Here is a 16398-nt window from a genome sequence, read left to right as displayed (position 1 = left end):
GGACGGGACCGGCCGGGACCCCACGGGGGACTGCAGCATCCCCCGAGCCGGGGGCGACACGGCGAGCCCCGCGCTGCGAGCACCCGACGAGGATTGGGGTTGGGGCAGAGCCCTTCGCAGCACCGAGGATTCTCCGCGAGTCCGGGGCTCGGGATCCCCGTGTTCCGACCCCCCCCCACCCCCAGACCCCGGGCGTGGTCCCCTCCCAGGCCAGGAGCGAGGGGTCGGCTCTCACCTGCGGCTTGCGGGACGCCGGCTGCGGGAGTGGCCGAACCGGGGCTGCCTCCCGGCCAGGATCCGCGCTGGGGTTGGCCCCGGCCGGCCCACGAAGGGGCGGGGGCCCAGGGCCCTCCCTCGGGGCAGGGAAACTGAGGCACGCAGCAGCAGCAGCCCGGAGCCGACGTTCCCGGCCCCGTGCGGGGTCCCGGCCCGCAGCGCTCCCGGCGGAATTAACGAGCGGAGAGATGCAATTGTGGCCGAGCAAACAAAAGGAGCTTCCTCCCCGGGGCTCCGGGAAACGAGGGCAAGGTACAGAGCTGGCAGCAGCCTGGCCCCTCCCGGGAAGACGTGTGATGCTGGGCTGCCAGCAAGAGCCCTGCAGCGGGCAGAGGAGACCGGTGTGAAGGGACAAGTGAGAAATCACTGTCACGAAAATACACCTTTATTAAAAAATACAATCATCACCCATCTGTGTTAGCCACAGGAAATGGACGGGGGGGGGGGGAGGGATGCATCAATTGAGGTTACTTGAACCAAAGCAGCGGGGCAGGGGAAGAAAACCTGGGCTGGAAACAAACTGACAGCAAACCCAGGGCAGCAGCAGCAGGGCAGCAAGGCTACAGGAGGGCAGGTTTAGTGCTGAAACGTTGCATAGATTGGGCCACCTCCTCTAGGCCTGCGCTTTGTCAAAGCTGTACGGTCCTGAATGCCAGAGAGGGAGCAGCAAAGCCCCCACCCTGCACGGTGGGGACAGTCCCTGGGGCCAGAGGGCTGAAAGCAGTAGCTCCCACACACTGGGAGAGGAGGACCTGTACCAAAGGCACTTGGAGGCACCTCCACAAACATTCCCTGAGCTTTGCAACAAGTCAGAGGGGCCCTCAGAGCTGTCTCTGCCCAGGAAGCACAGGGGTGTGGGGTTTGGTACGCAATTAAAACGAGGCAGAGTCACAGCTCGAGCAGCTGGAACCCTCTGGCACCTTTGGTGAGGAGCAGAGCCTGGCAGCGAGAGGGTGCTGAGCATGCAGGTAGGGACAGGAGAGGTTCAAAGTTCCCCTCATGAACCTGTCATCCCCCGTGGGGACACGCACGCGAGATGGACCTTTTGCTCCATCCACACCCTGAAAAGCAGAGACGCCCTGGCAGAGCGAGGGTGTGGGCACCCAGAGCAGGGCAGGGGGGCTCCTCCTGCCCCCCATGGCAGCGGTGCTGGGGCACGGGGCTCAGCACACACACAGGAAGCCCCTACAACGCGTGCACCACGAGCAAATGCACCAAAGAGCCAAGGTGGCTCCAGTCCAACTCCAGCCAGGACCTGTGCACCACATCAGCAGCGCAGGTCTGAGTCCCCACTAGGATGAGCTCCCTGCAACCTTCTGCCAACCAGAGCTGCACTGATAAAAGCCTCCATGCCTCAGCCACGCAGGAGCTACCCGGGGAAAATGAGGGTCAGTTCCCTTCATCCTCCAAGCAGCTCTGCAGCAGAGCCAGGCTCGCAGCAGCCCAGCTTGGGGTGAGTGCAGCAACATCAGCTCACCACCCCTGCGATGAGGATTTTGGGCACTGCAGGTGTCAGAGAAGCAGGAAACATCCTAACATCCTCGTGAGTGTGGGGCAGCTGACCTCAATCAGCAGTCAGGCAGGCTGTGAGTCCGCAAGCAACTCGTGCTGTCTCTGTCGATGGAATCAGTCCTGCTCCTCATCCTCCTCAAAGAGCTGGTCCTCGAGGAACACGCCGCCCAGGCCGTACTCCTGCTCGTGGAAGGACACCTCGCTGGCGGTGAGGTGGGAGGCACCACCCACAAACTCAGCAAACCTGGGAAGAAGCAGCAAAGAAACGTTGTGCAGTTACATCTGAGTATCCTGCGAGCTCCTGGCGTGGGGGAAAGACTTTGAGTCGTGGGCAGAGGTGCACCCAGCACAGAGAAGGCTGAGTCAGGGCTGGAGTTAGCTGTCCCTGCTTTGCAGCACACCCTGCTTGCATACAGCAGAGATCTGCTGTGCCTCAGCCTCCCCTTAAAGCCACAGATGGGAGCACAGTGCGGCCACGGGCTTTTAGATGAAGTTGGCCACCTCACTCCAAGGGGACGTTACCTCCTGGGAGATTGGATGCGGGAGACTGCAGTCCAGGCAGAGAAATCTGGGCTTCTGCAGTAGTTTCGAAGCTCCTCGAGGGCTTTGCGTGTCTCCACTTCACCCTGGATGCGGTACTCCTCCTCAGTCAGCAGGCGTGGGGGGCTCGGCCCCAGCCAGGCACTCTGTGCTCTCCTACCAGCAGGATAGCACTGCTTACCCCCCAGAGCAGAGTCAGGTGCAGAGCACACCCCGCTGGGTCTCAGATCCCCAGCCACGCGGAGTGGGACTCTGCATCACACCAGCCTAGGGAGGAGGGACACAACCTTCCCTGCGTTCACACCCCCCAGCAGCTCAGGGAACTGAGCAGCAAACACTCACTTGTAGATACCGTAGAGCCGCTGCAGGGGGTACTCCATGTTCTTGGTGCAGACAGCGATGACCACCAAGGCCAGGGCGATGGGGCGGATCTGGATGCCCAAATACATCAGCGCGAGGCCCAGGAGCTGCAGGGCCCAGGAGAGCAGGTTGATGCTGCGCTCGTTCTCTAGAGGGCCGTACCTGTAGCACACACCGAAGCTCACAAAGCCCATGAGCAGCAGGTAGCCTGCAGGAGGGCAGAGGAATCAGGCACGGGGCACTCCCATGGTGCTGACTCAATCTGGAGATGCTGAGCAACGCCCGCCAGGGCTGCAGCCAAACCTAGTGCTGTAGTTCCCCCTCCCCAGGAGCTCAAAACTATATGCCCACTGCCATAAAGAGGGCAGGAGGCCCCAGCATTCCCCCCCCCCAGCACGCTGCAGCTCCAGAAATGGCCACAGAGTGGTGAACTGGTGTGTCTGAGAGCCCACGCCTACCTAGCAGGTACTGCCAGTGGGACTTGCAAATCTCCCGCAGGTTCTTGAAGACCAGCTGAAGCAGGTAGAGGGAAAAGGACCAGCCTCCTATCAGCAGGAAGTAAACAGGGCTTTTCTGGGAGAGGAAACAGGAGAATCAAGAGGCTGCTGGCAGCCTTCAACTACTAAGCCTCACTCTGTGCGAGGTCAAATCCACAACGAAAGAGAACAAGGCCACAAAAATCTAACAGCCAAAGTCGTGCTCCCCTGCACTCACCTTGGGCATGACCTTGGACATCACGTAGATGAGGATGAGCAGCGAGGCCAACAAGCCAATGCTTATCCCAGCTGAGTAGAAGAAGAGCTGGCTCCTGCAGAGATCACACACGTGCACAAGGTGTTTCAGTTTGTGGGATGATGGTTGTGCACAAATGTGGCTGCAGGCAGTAACCTCGAGGAGCATGCAGGCTGCAACACCTGCACTGCACATCCCAGCACTCAGTGCCAACAGAAAGGCACTTCTCGTTCCCAAAACTCCATGGGGAAATTGCATGGAGCCCCACAGAGCGCAGCCTGACAACCCCTGCAGGCATGGGGAAGCAGACAGAAATATTCTGCCTTCCCACAGCACACACACAGGAATTGCTCTGCAAACCCAGCACACCTCGGCCTCCAGCTCACAGGGGACAGGAGACGACTCACCTGCTCAGCATGTCCCCACAGAAGAACAACAACAGGCCCAGGAAGAAAACCAGGAACAGTTTAGGGTCAAACCCTGTAAGAAGAGCAAGCCCAGGTTAGGAGAAACGCCAGCAGAGTGCCCTGAGCACGAGCTCTGTTCTGACACACTGATAACAAAAAAGGAGAAATAAAGCCCAAGCCAAAGCTCTGAAAAGCATCCCTGCATCCCTCCCATTCTGTATCCCAGGGAATGGGAAGATTCCTCCTTTGCAAGCTCATTTTTCCTTGGTGTATGCACCAGCAGAAACTCACTGCCCCTTATGGGAACATCCACCACCCCACCCCTGTGTGGTGGGACGCACAGCGGGACAGCTCAATGCAGTATCTGGTGTTGGGCTCCAGCAGGTCAACCTTCAGGCAGGTTTTGTTGCTGTAGAGATCCACATCGATGGTAGTGCTGTTCAGCTTCTCCTTCAGGAAGGAGAAGAGGAAATTCCACACCTTGGACTCCTCCAACTCCTTCAGCTCCTCCTCACTGCCCACCTGGGTGACGCGGATCACGCGGTTGCTGTTCACGCGGATCTGCGCAGGGGGAGAAAGCACGCAGGGGTATCCTCAGGGTGGGCTTATCCCCGCAGCCCCAGACAATGCCAACCTCCTCTCACCTGCATCCTGGTCCAGATATCACGCCAGCAAGGGCTGCGCACGTTGGTGTAGCAGAAGCGGTGCGGAGTGACGTGGCAAACTGCAGAGCTCTCCCGCAGCGGGAACACCACCTCCCCGACATCTTCACAACGCAGAGCGGAGGAGGACGACTCAGCACCGCAACGGGAACGCGAGACCCCCGTTCGCACCCACCTCACCCCATCCCCCGAAGAGGAGCACTCCCCTTCCGAGGGACCCCACCGTGCACGTGGGGTGCGGTGGGGTGGAGCAGCGTCCCCCAGCCGCGCACCGGAGCCCCCCCAGGCCCCGCACCGGAGCCCCCCCCGGCCCAGAGCGCTACACTGGGCCGGACCTACGATGCCACCCAGAGCCGGACGTCGCTCTCTGCCCGTGAGGGCCCCGTACAACATCACCCCGCGCACCTTTACCGCTCAGCGGTGACGACAGGAGCAGCAGCAGCAGCGCGCTCAGGATCCGCCGCCGCCCCGGGACCGCTTTCATCCCTCCCGCCATGGCGTCTCCGCCAACTTCCTCTTCCGTCGCCCCACCCACCCCGGCGATGGGACAAGGCAGCATCCAATGAGAGCGCGAGGTTGGCCTGACATCATCAATCAGCAACGGCCGAAGGTGACCTCGTGCGGTCCTCCTCGCCTGCTGTGTTAAGTGACAGGGCACTCAGCCTATCAGCGTAGGGCAGGTGGGACTCGCACTTGGTCCCGCCCATGGTTACCAAGGCGACCATCACGAGCTCCGTTCCATCTCGAGGCCGTCCCACACCGTAGCAACTGCGAGCCCCTCCTTAGCAACGAGTTTGACAGGCACCCTCCTCAACCTATCAGCATTCAGCTGCGGCTCTCCCGCCCCCCTCCTCCACGCCGGTTTGATTGACAAGCAGCTCCACCTATCAGAAGGCGGCCCCGCGTTGTTTGCGTGGGGGTTATCTGCGGGACCGCGTTGTGTCCGGGACCGCTCCTCGTACCGGGCTCCCCTCGGCTGCGGGGTGCCCACTTGAGACCCCCCAACGATGGGGAGGGGTCGGCTCGAGGGTGGGAGCAGCGGCTGTGCCCTGTGGCTGCCAGCAGCCGCCCCCATCCCCCCGGCGCTCGGCTCCTCGCGGGTCCGTGGGCGGAGCGGGCTCGGGCGGCCCCCCCCGAGCCGTGGGCGGCGGAGCCGGGAAGCGGCGGGGCCGTGGGAGGAGGATGTGCGTCAGCCGGGGGCAGCCTGGGAACGGCCGGAGTTGGGGGGGGACTGGGGCTGTTCGGCCGTGGAGGGGGAAGGGGGGAGGTCGCTGGAGGGGATGGGGGGTGCGTGGAGCGGAGCTATGCTACGGGAGATGGAGCGGAGAGGGACCCCCACCTTCACCTCCCTCCGACGGCGCCGGAACGCAGCGCTGCGCTGTACACCCCCCTCCCCCCCAACCCCACGCGGGGCAGAGGGCGCGGGGGCGGTGGCGCCGGCGCGGTATAAATAGCGCCGGGCTGAGGCCGGGGGGGTCGGGGCGATGCCCGCGGGGTGCGGGGGGAGGCCTGGAAGATTCTTCCACTCCCACCTCCCCGCCGGGATCAGACCCGCTCTGCCGGGGCTGTTCGCTCTTAAACCCCCGAGCGGTGCCCGGACCCCGCGGCGGTCCCACAGCCGGGAGGTGGCACGGGGCTGCGGGGATGCTCCTGCGCGGAGGGGTAGCACCGACACCCCGGGAACGGCCGTGATCCTTCAGGTGCAGGGCCGAGTCCGGGTGTGGCTGTCCCCCCGCAGGCTCCGGTTGCCCCGAGCAGCGCCCACCGGGCCCCCCCCCAACCCCGCTGTACTGCGGCCGTCAGTTCTCCGCGCTCCACCCGACGGGACCCCCGCTGCCGCCGCACGCCCTGGCCTCACCCGCTCCCTCCCGTCCCGGTTCGGTTTGGGGGGGGGGGGGATAGGGCGGTCCCACGGGCCCCCCCCCACCGCTGCCGCTTCCCACGCCGCGCTCAGCGGGGGCGGCAGCCGCGGGACCCGCCCCCGGAGCCTCCCACGCCGCGCCGCAGCCGGGGCCGCTGCTATTTCTCGGTACCGCCCGTGTGGGCGGCGCGCAGAGCGGCGCGGCGCGGCGGAGGGAACGCGCACGGCGCGGCCGCGGGACCCCCGAACACCCCCCCCCGGGGACTCCCGAGCCGCCCCGGAACCGTCCGTCCATGCCCACGGGGCGCGCGTAGCGGCAGGACGGGGCTTCAGCCCACGGTGAGAGAGCGGGGGGGCAGGGGGGTGCGCCGTGACATCGCTGTCCCTTTGGGGTTGGGGAGGGTTAGGGCAGCGCTGGGTGTGTTTTGCTGCACGTGGGGTGGGGGCACGGGTGGGTCTATGAAGTGTGGAATGGTGGGGGGGGTTCACAGGCAACAGTCGTGAGGCTCCACTCGTGTCCATGTTGGGACTGGGGGGGGGTGGGGGAGTGGGATACAGCCTGACCAAGGGAGCACGCGTGGGCCTGGGTGCTTGGTGGGGTCTGCAGAGGTCGCTGGGTACCTGCAAGCCGAAGGAGGGGGGTTGGGGGGGGGCAGGATTGCTAGGACATTGCTGTCCCCGTGGGGTTGGGAAGGACTGGGACAGCCCTGGGTGTGTTCTGCCCAAAGCAGTGCCCCATGGGGTGGGGGTGCGGGTGGGGCCACGGGGCTTGGGATGAGTGTGGGGTGGGGGGGGGTTCCCAGCGGAGCCCCACTCGTGTTTGTGTTGGGGTTGGAGCAGCTGCGCACACGGGGTCTGCTCCAACCCGGGCAGCTCGTATGGGTCTGGACGCTTGTCAGAGCCCCACGTTGCCCCATGAGTGCTGCCCCCAGGCCAAAGGGTTGTGGGGGGGACAGGGGTTTGGGGTCCGTCCGTCCCTCCTCGCCCCATCACGCCGTCCGTCTGTCCCGCAGGCGCGCCATGGCCGTGCCCCGCACGCTGGGGGAGCTGCAGCTGTACCGAGTGCTGCAGCGTGCCAACCTGCTGGGCTACTACGAGACCTTCATCCAGCAAGGGGGGGACGACGTGCAGCAGCTGTGCGAGGCGGGCGAGGAGGAGTTCCTGGAGATCATGGCGCTGGTGGGCATGGCCACCAAACCGCTGCACGTCCGCCGCCTGCAGAAGGCCCTGCGCGAGTGGGCGTCCAACCCGGGGCTCTTCAGCCAGCCGGTGCCGGCCGTGCCCGTCAGCAGCATCCCGCTCTTCAAGCTGTCCGAAGGGAGCGGGCGTAAATCCCTCAGCAACGGGCACGCCAGCCCCAGCGAGGCTGCGGGGAAAGGGGGGGGCAGCGCGGGGACGCCCCCCGCCCGCAGCCCCACGGAGCCCCCCGAGAAGCTGTCACCGTCGGGGGTGCCGCCGTGGCCGGGCAGGAGCACCCCCGAATCGGAGGGCGGTGGGGATGAGGAGCCGGGCGCTCCCCCCTTCTCCCCGGGGGGCACGGAGCAGCCGTCGGGCAGCGATGCGCTGGAGCCGGAGTTGGTGCGGACGGTGGTGGAGAGCGTCGAGCGGCTGCTGCAGAGCTGCCCCCGGGGGGGGGACGCGGAGCTGCGGGCGCTGCTGAAGCTCAACAAGAAGTTGGCCAAAGCCGTGGGGCACATCTTCCAGCTGGAGGACGGCGACCGACAGAAGGAGGAGGAGATCCGGAGGCACAGCGCGATCTACGGCCGCGGCGATGCGCGGCGTCGGGAGGGCAAACAGCTGACGCTGCACGAGGTGGGGGCCCGGGGGGAGGGGCACTCAGTCCGGGGATGGGGGAGGGTGGAGTGGGGATGAGGAGGGTGCCGCTGTGCCCTCCCCCCGGTGCCGCTCACAGCCCTGTGCCCGCAGCTCATCATCAACGAGGCGGCCGCGCAGTTCTGCCTGCGGGACAACTCGCTGCTGCTGCGGCGCGTCGAGCTCTTCTCGCTGTCGCGACAGGTCGCGCGGGAGAGCACCTACCTGTCCTCGCTCAAGGTGGCCAGGTGAGCACCGGGGACCCCTCCCCCTCCCATAACCCACACGTGGGGTTCCCCTCGTGCTGCCCGTGGGTGCTGCAAGCATCGGCAATTCCGGGCGGGGGGTGGGAACCCGCTGCCCCCCACAGCCACGAGGTTCCTCTTTCCATTGCTGAGGCAGTTTGGGGACCCCCTGGGTGGAGGCTGGGGGGGGGGGCACAGCATAGGGGATGCGGTCGGAGCTTGAGGGGTAACCCCACCCCATCCCAGTCACCCCACGTCCCGAGCTCCCTTCGTTCCCCCTCCCCGTTTCCATCTGTGCCGCCCCGCACCGCGCTCGGCACTGCCCACTGCGTGGGGGTGGGGAGGGGGGGGGGGGCCGTGCGGCGCTGCCCCCGCACTGACGCAGCCCTTTGTGCTCCCACCCGCGCAGGGCACAGCCCGAGGACGGCGGGGCCAGCGCGGCCAAGCGGCTCAAACAGGAGGTGGGTGCGTGGGGGGTGGGGGGAGGAGTGCGTGCGCTGGGGGTGCACACGCGTGTGCGAGGAAGGCGCCCGCGTGGGGAGCGCAGCGCAGCGGGTGCACGCGCGTGTGCGTGCATGCACAGCTGTGAGCGTGGGCAGCGATCGCCCACGCTTAGGTGTGACGGCGCGGCGTGCTCGGGGCTGTGTGAGGTGGGGGGAGGGCTGAAGGGGGGAGTTGGGGGTGGGGTTGCCCGGCGCTCACCCCTTATGCTCTGTGCAGGTGGGGGAGCAGAGTCGCCCCGAGCCCCCCCCGCTGGGGTCGGACCTCCACGCACCCCCTTACCGCGTCGGCACGGAGGAGGATGCGGGGGGAGCGTCCGGGGAGAGCCTGGACGGCCACGTGCAGGGTGAGTGGGGCACCGCGGGGCAAGCGGCGGCCTCCCCCCCCGAGACACTCTCTCCCCCCCCCCCTCCCCCCCCCCCCCAGGGTGACCCTGTCCCTCTCTTCGCAGCGGCGGGGGTCTGTCCCCGGCTGACCCCCCCGCCCGGCGCAGCCCCCGACGCGCCCCTCGCGCTCCCCCCCGCACGGGCTCTGGAGCCGCCACATTCTGCAGCAGACGCTGATGGACGAGGGGCTGCGCCTCGCGCGATTGGTCTCCCACGAGCGCGTGGGGCGGCTCAGCCCCTGCCTGCCTGGGAAGCCCCCAGGTGAGCCCCCCCCCCAACCCCCCCCCCCCCAGGCCACCCTTCCTCGGCCCAGATGCCACCCTCCCCCCGTCCCAGCTCTTGGGAAGCCCCCAGGTGAGCCCACCCGATCCAAGTGACAACACCCCCCCCCCCCCTCCTTCTACAGCCCCAGACGCACCCCATCCTGCCCCAGATGACCCCCCACCCCAAATCGCCCCTTGTGAGCCCCCCCGGCCTCGTGGAGCCCCGGGGGGTGCGGGTGCTGTCTCCCCCCCCGCACGCAGTGCAGCACTGATACCTCTCTTCTCCCCGCAGAGTTTGAGGACGGATTGGTGGAGCGCGGCCCCCCGGCCCCCCAGACCCCCCCCGCGGCACCATCAAGGTGGAGCAGGAGAACAGCCGGCAGTGAAACCCTGCGCCCTTCCCCTTATTCCCCCCCCACCCCCCCCCAAGACTAACGAAGCAATAACGGGCGGAGAGCCGGGGGTCAGCAGTGGGGCCATAGGTGCTGGGGGGGGGGCTCCGCCACGGCCCCCCACATCCCACCACCTCGCACGGTTACCTCAGCCGCAGCGGGCCCCACCCCCCCAACAGCAGCAATACCTCCTCCTCCATCCATGTTCTGAGCACGGGACCCCCCCCCTCCATGGACTTAAGCCCGATGTGCAGAGGCCCCCCCCCACTTTTGCCCCCTCCCCTCCCCCCCCAGGCCATTCATCTCTGCGTGCAACCACCCACGCCTGGATTGGTGCTGGCACGTGGCCCCCGCAGCCCCCGCAGCGCACGCACGTGCTGTCCCCCCCCCCGCATGCATGCACCCCGCTGTACATAACCCCGCAGCAAACCCCGTGCGGTGCCCCCCCACCCCCACCGTGCACAGCCCACGAGGCTCTCCAGGTCTACGTGATGGGGAGGGCTCACACTGGTAGCCCCCTCCCCCCCCCCTCCAGCACATCGCAGGTGTTGGATGGGCACTGGGGTGCTGTGCCCCCCCCCCCCCCCCCCATCCCATCCCGGGGTCCCCCATAGGACTGTGTGGTGTCTTTTTAGAGCATTAGCGACAATTCCTTTGTAACGTGTACAGTAGATTATTTATTTTGTTATTTTGGAATAAAACTTTATTTTACGGCTTATAGTCCTGCCCCCCCCCCATCCCATCCCCACTCCTGACCCTGCTGTGGGCTTGGAAGAGGGAGGGGTGGGGGGGGGGGCAGCTCACAGACCCCAAAGCAAGCGGCAGCCTGAGGTGTGTGGGGTTTGGGGCCCCATTTGGGGGGGGGGGGTTCTTCTGCCCCCCTTCCCCAGGAGGTGGGGGCTGAGTGCTGGGCTGGCACAGCCCCCTCCCCCCCCCCCCACTGAATGAATCATCACAGCCCCCGCAGAGGCTGAGCTTGGCAGCGTGGATTGGGGTGGCAGTGTGGGTGGGGGTCACCGTGTTCAGTCTATTAGCACCCCCATGGGGGATGGGACCCCACTCCCCAAATCCCTCCCTCCCCCATCCCCCCACGCCACGTGGGGTTGTGGCTCTGTGCTCCAAAGTGCAGTGTGTGCACAGGGTGTGGGGGAGGAGGAGTGGTATCCAAATGCTTTGTGTGTCCCCTGTCACCCCCCACCCCCTTCTCCCCCCCCCAAAAATCTCCTCCCCCTTCCTGCGCAATTTGTGCCAAGTCCATGCAACCCAGTGGGGTGGTATGGGGGGTGAGGGGGGAACAGGACCATGCTCCCCCCTTTCCCCCCCCACCCCTCACACGTGTCCTGGGCGGACGCTGTCATCCAGCGGGACTCCCCCAGCCCCCAGTAGGATGCACTGGAGCTGGGGTATGCGCTGCGCTGCGGGGGGGGGTGCAAAGGGGGGGCACAGTGTGGGGTCCTCCAGGGCCATCTCCTGCAGGAACTGATCGAACTCGGAGCCGGGGGGCAGTTCTGTGCTGGGGGGCAGCCTGGGGGAGAAAGGGGGTGGCGGGAGGAGAGGGTTGGTGGGCAGGGAGTCACTGGGAGTGACCCTCCCCTCCCCCCCCCGCAAGCACTTACCACCGTGGGGAGCTCTGCAGTGCTGTGTTCATGGCCTCGAAGGGGCCAAGCTCCTGCATCTCCTCATCTTGGGGTTCAGGGGAGGGACCCCCGGGCAGCAGCTGGGGGCCCTCCCTGGGCAGAACTGATTGGGCAGGAAGTTCCTGGGGGGGGGTGCAAAAAGAGGGAGAGGGGCTGGGGGGGGGGTGGGGGGCATGGGGCTGCTCCCTGCCAGCCCTGTGCTACAGGGAAGCGATTGGTTCGGGGCTGGAGGGGCATCTCCCTGTGGAGAGCACTGGGGTGGGGGTGGCGGGGTGGGTGTTCCTGGGTGTTCCCTCCCCACCCCCCAGGTCTTACATGGGGGTCTGGAAGGGGTCCTGGCAGCGGGGGACCGCGGGGTCCATCACCAGAGGGGATGAGGAAAGCATCGGCCCTGGGCTGTGGGGGGAGCAGAGCATGATGAGGTGGGGGGGGGGGGGGTGTATCTGCCCCTCCCCACCCCGACGTTGCTCTTACCTGGGGAAGGAGGAGGAGCGGAGGCCCTCAGTGACCATTGCATTGATGCTGCTCTCACCCGGGGGGTAACTGCCCATGGGCTGGGGGCAGAACGGGGCGGGGGGGCTGCAAAGGTACACATCGGGGGGGGAGGAGGGTCAGCAAGAGGGGGTATTCTGCAACCTCTCCCACCGCATAGTGTGCAGCACTCACCAGATGGGGCTCAGCAAGCCCTCGGGCTGCAGCTCGGGCTGCAGCATGGGGAGGGTGAACAGGGGGGGCTGGGCAGCCTCGGGCCCCCCCCCTGCAGTGCTCTGGGGCAGTTGGTCCCTGCAGAAGCACAGATGGAGGTGACCGGGGGGTGGGATTCCCGTGGAGCTGTGCTCCCCCCACCCCTTACTCCTGGTCCATCAGCACCACGCAGATCCATACCGCTGGAGCACGGCGCGTGGTCTTTTTTTTTTGCCCCCCCCACGCCCCCCCCAAGCACCCACCTCTCACTTTCCACTGTCATTTTGATGGCGGTGGAGACGTAGCCCCGTCCGTCCTTTCCCGTCTGCTCCTCTGCGGGAGAAGAGAGCACCCTGAGCGCTGCCAGCACGGGGCCACCACCTGCACACCGTGCGACCCCTCCCCAACCGCCCCCCCCCGCCCCCCCACCCCCTCGGCTCACTGTTGTAGTGGCATCCGAACGCCTGATCCTTGGGGGTGTTGGGGTAAAGGTTGCGCAGCTGCCCCAGATCGCGGATGCGATCCCCCAGGGAGCGGATGGAGAGGTCCTTAGCGGAGAAGGGCTGGATGTTCTCCACCTGGCCGGAGCCTGCGGGGTACGAGGGGGCACAAATCGCTGCCACCCCACGTCGGTGACCCCCCCCACCCCCCCACCCCCATGGCCCGCCCCAGCTCACCGTCCTTCCCACGGATGACGTACGCGATGGTGACCCCCCCGATCTCGGAGTCGCTGAAGCGCAGCAGGAAGGTGCCCTCGGGCTCCGTGCTCAGCAGCTTGCACACGTACTGCTTGCTGATGAAGCCGACGATCAGCCTGGAGGGACGGACAGACAGCACTGAGCTCGGAGGGATGGACCCCCACGCATCCCCCTCCCCACCCCGGCTCCATCCCGGCACCGCACCGCGCTCAGCACCCACCGGTCCGACCAGTAGCTCTTGAGGCACCGCTTGGTGAGGTCCAGGACTCCATCAAACCACTGCCAGAAGGTGAACCCCCGTCCGGGCAGGATCTCCTGAGGCAGAGGAGGGGTGTGAGGGTCCCAGGGCCCCACGCATCCCCCTCCCCACACACAGCACGGCACCCCCCCCGTCCTCCCGGACCTTATTGAACTGTGCCCAGGAGACGCTGCGGCTCTGGAAGTCCTCGAGAGTGGCACTGTGATCGTTGAAGATCTTCTGGGCCAGGAAGAAGTAGTGCTCCTTGAGGAGCCCTTTGGTGGTCTGCACCTCCGCCATGAACTTCAGGTTCAGCGTATCACACATCTTCTCCCAGGGGACACGCTCGGCCACCACAAAGGGCACCCGCTCCTGGGGGGGGGGGATGGGTCAGGCAGCATCGCCTCCTGCAGCACCCACCACCCCCCCCTCCCCAACCCCCCTCTCTGTGGCTCACGATCTCAGAGAAGGCGTTATCCCACAGCACCGTCGCTTTGGCGTTGTTGTCCTGGTTCCGTGGACGATGACCACGATGGGGAGGGACAGCACCTGGGGGATGGCAACGCTCGGCCTCAACCCCATACCCCCCCACCCAAAACCCCATCCCAGCGCTGCCCAGCGCCCGGGCCGCGGCCGCACACCTGCAGGCGCATGGTGGTACCGCCGGGGCTCAGCCCACAGTGGTGCTGAACAGAACTGCACATTTCTCCTCCGTCACCGACTCGGAGCCCTTCCGCTCGCAGCGCTTTATCTTCTTCAGCATCTGCGGAGGGAGGGGGCACCGAGTGTCACCGCGGGACAGCCCCCCTTCCTTCCCTTCCCTTCCCTTCCTTCCCTTCCCTTCCCTTCCCTTCCCTTCCCTTCCCTTCCTTCCCTTCCCTTCCCTTCCCTTCCCTTCCCTTCCCTTCCCTTCCTTCCTTCCCTTCCTTCCCTTCCCTTCCCTTCCCTCCCCTCCCCCTCCCCTCCCCTCCCCTCCCCTCCCCTCCCCTCCCCTCCCCTCCCCTCCCCTCCCTCCCCTCCCCTCCCCTCCCCTCCCCTCCCCTCCCCTCCCCTCCCCTCCCCTCCCCTCCCCTCCCCTCCCCTCCCCTCCCCTCCCCTCCCCTCCCCTCCCCTCCCCTCCCCTCCCCTCCCCTCCCCTCCCCTCCCCTCCCCTCCCCTCCCCTCCCCTCCCCTCCCCTTTTCCCTTCATTTCCCTTCATTTCCCTTCCTTTCCCTTTTCCATTCCCTTCCTTTTTCCCTTCCTTTAATTTCCCTTTTCCCTTCCCTTCCTTTTTCCCTTCCTTTTCCTTTCCCTTCCCTTCCTTTTTCCCTTCATTTCCCTTTTCCCTTCCTTTTTCCCTTCCCTTCCTTTTTCCCTTCCCTTCCCCCCCCCCCCCCCGGACAGCCCCCCTCCCCAACCCCGCATCCCCTCACCACGTTCTTGAAGTTGGCAGTGCAGGTCCCACTGCCCGGGTTGATCTCCAGGGCCACCACATTGTGCACGATCTCCCCGGTGCTCTCACTGGGAGGATGGGGGGTGGGGGTCAGGGTGATGCAGTGGTGGGGGAGGGGGTGTCAGCCCCACTCTCTGCTCACCTCAGCGTGCTGCTGTAAGCGCTGTGTGCCAGCTCCCGTGCCTGCTTCTCCGTCACCATGTCGGCGCGCACCATGCAGGGTTTGGAGGACGCCTGCAGCAGCTGCGGGCCCAGCAGGAAGCGGACACTCGCCTGGAACTTGGTCTGCGTCTTCAGCACCTGGGGGGGCTGCTTTTCCACAGGAAGGAGCTGGAGGAGGGGGGTACCAAGCTCTGCTCCGGCCCCCGCCGCCCTCCCCTTCTTCCCCCTGCCCTGAGCTCTGTCCCAACCCCCACCGCCCCATCTCTGTGCGTCACCTCTGGACCAGGCTGGACAGGACCTCGTTGATCCGCTCCAGCAGTTGGGACAGCAGCTCTGCCCCCAGCTCTGCGCCCGCCGCCATCACTTCTCGGTGCAGCTGGAAATGAACCTCCACCAGACCCTCACACCTACGAGAAATCCCCAGCAACGGGGCGCCCTGAGCCCCAGAGCCCCCCGGGATGGGGATGTCCCCACGGGGTTGGGGGGGGTCCCTCGCGGCCCCCACCTTTTCTGCAGCGGTGCGAGGTTCTCCTCGAAGAGCGCGCCGTTCCCCGCCAGCTGCTGCTGCCTCTTCCAGATCTGGATGCGCTTCAGCACCTGCTGCCTGGCCACCTCCAGCTCCTTGGTGGCCTCCAGGAGGAGCGAGGGCAGCTCCTGGAGGGGGGGGACACACAGCAATGGGGTCCGCGTGGCACCACCGAACCCACGGCCCCGCACAGCAGCCCCCACCTCCCCACCTACACTCTCCGGTGCTTTCCCTTCCGACTTCAGCTGCGGGTCCCGCGTGTTCGAGGCTGTGGAGGACGGGGGGGGGAAGGGACTGTCAGCACTGCAGCGCATCCTCTCGCCCCCCCCCCCTCAACCCGCCCTCCCCTTCACCTGCGGGGCCGTCCCCCGGTGCTGCCCCACGTTCCCGCAGTGCCTGCACCTCCCGCACGCGGTGCTGCAGCCTCCGCAGCCCCAGACTGAACTTGAGCTCCTCCTGGCGCCGGTGGAAGCTGAGGGGCAGGTGACGGTCCTGGGGGAGTGGGTTGGGGGGTGTAAATGGTGGGGGGGGACCCCCGGAGGCACAGGAAGGGGCGGGGAAAGGGGGGTACGCACCCTCCGCAGCACGGCGGCTTTCTCCCCCTCCAGGACGGCCCTCAGGACGGCCACCAACCGCATCGGGTCGTGCCGGTACGCACCCTGCAGGAGCGGGGGGGAGTTGATGAGGGAGTGGGATGTTCCCTCACTGCCCCCCCATCCCACCCCCACCCCCACCCATCACAGACCCTCCGAGCCGGGCTCGGAGGGTCTGTGATCCAACACGTGGTGCAGACGGAACTCTAAAACCCTCGAAACCGTGGGTTGAAGTCACGTCCGAGGGCAGCAAAACCGATCCCGAATCCCACAGCCCCACTTCTGCAACATCTCCCCCCAGAGGCGGCACTGCAGACGGGAGGCCCTTCCCATCCTCCCCTGTCCCGGTGAATCAGCGCCTTCCACCGAACCCGGGGAGGAATTTCCCGCTGGCTCCGCTCCTCCGGCCTTTGTACACATCCCTCATCGGCTGCAACCGCTGCTCCGTGACGCGTGGGGCGGGACCCCAGTGACGCAG

At 66.4% G+C, this 16398-nt stretch overlaps 3 protein-coding genes across 3 annotated transcripts; 1 reads left to right on the top strand and 2 right to left on the bottom strand.

Annotated features, from left to right (window-relative positions):
- Positions 1-1821: 1821 nt before the first annotated feature.
- NEMP1 (nuclear envelope integral membrane protein 1) lies at positions 1822-4985 on the bottom strand. The gene is made up of 9 exons (XM_065753865.1): positions 4901-4985; positions 4472-4824; positions 4169-4388; positions 3828-3900; positions 3403-3496; positions 3147-3261; positions 2671-2896; positions 2311-2484; positions 1822-2032 (listed from the first exon to the last, which is right to left on the bottom strand). Exons 1-9 carry the CDS (start codon positions 4983-4985, stop codon positions 1903-1905), a joined length of 1470 nt encoding a protein of 489 aa, XP_065609937.1. The 3' UTR covers positions 1822-1902.
- Positions 4986-6530: 1545 nt separating this feature from the next.
- On the top strand, positions 6531-10394 carry NAB2 (NGFI-A binding protein 2). The gene is given in 8 exon segments (XM_065753909.1): positions 6531-6689; positions 7364-8162; positions 8277-8410; positions 8817-8868; positions 9128-9254; positions 9360-9424; positions 9426-9555; positions 9850-10394. Coding segments are annotated over 7 exon segments (1443 nt in total). The 5' UTR covers positions 6531-6689; positions 7364-7370; the 3' UTR covers positions 9993-10394.
- Positions 10395-11278: 884 nt separating this feature from the next.
- Positions 11279-15986, bottom strand: STAT6 (signal transducer and activator of transcription 6; the record flags this gene model as incomplete). Its single annotated transcript, XM_065753931.1, is given in 24 exon segments — positions 11279-11307; positions 11310-11376; positions 11378-11474; positions 11566-11677; positions 11680-11708; positions 11902-11982; positions 12061-12165; positions 12253-12369; positions 12534-12603; positions 12713-12859; positions 12948-13084; positions 13189-13283; positions 13372-13578; positions 13664-13722; positions 13725-13755; positions 13848-13885; positions 13888-13969; positions 14620-14707; positions 14782-14990; positions 15085-15208; positions 15307-15455; positions 15543-15595; positions 15681-15819; positions 15903-15986. Coding segments are annotated over 24 exon segments (2349 nt in total), but the record flags the coding sequence as incomplete, so codon positions are not given.
- Positions 15987-16398: the final 412 nt, after the last annotated feature.

The sequence above is a fragment of the Cyrtonyx montezumae genome, unplaced genomic scaffold (genome assembly GCF_038088225.1).
Source record: "Cyrtonyx montezumae isolate F1298 unplaced genomic scaffold, pur_monq_1.0 scaffold_85, whole genome shotgun sequence".
Classification (NCBI taxonomy): domain Eukaryota; kingdom Metazoa; phylum Chordata; class Aves; order Galliformes; family Odontophoridae; genus Cyrtonyx; species Cyrtonyx montezumae.
The sequence above is the reverse complement of the archived record's forward strand: the minus strand, read 5'-3'. Positions and strand labels throughout refer to the sequence as shown.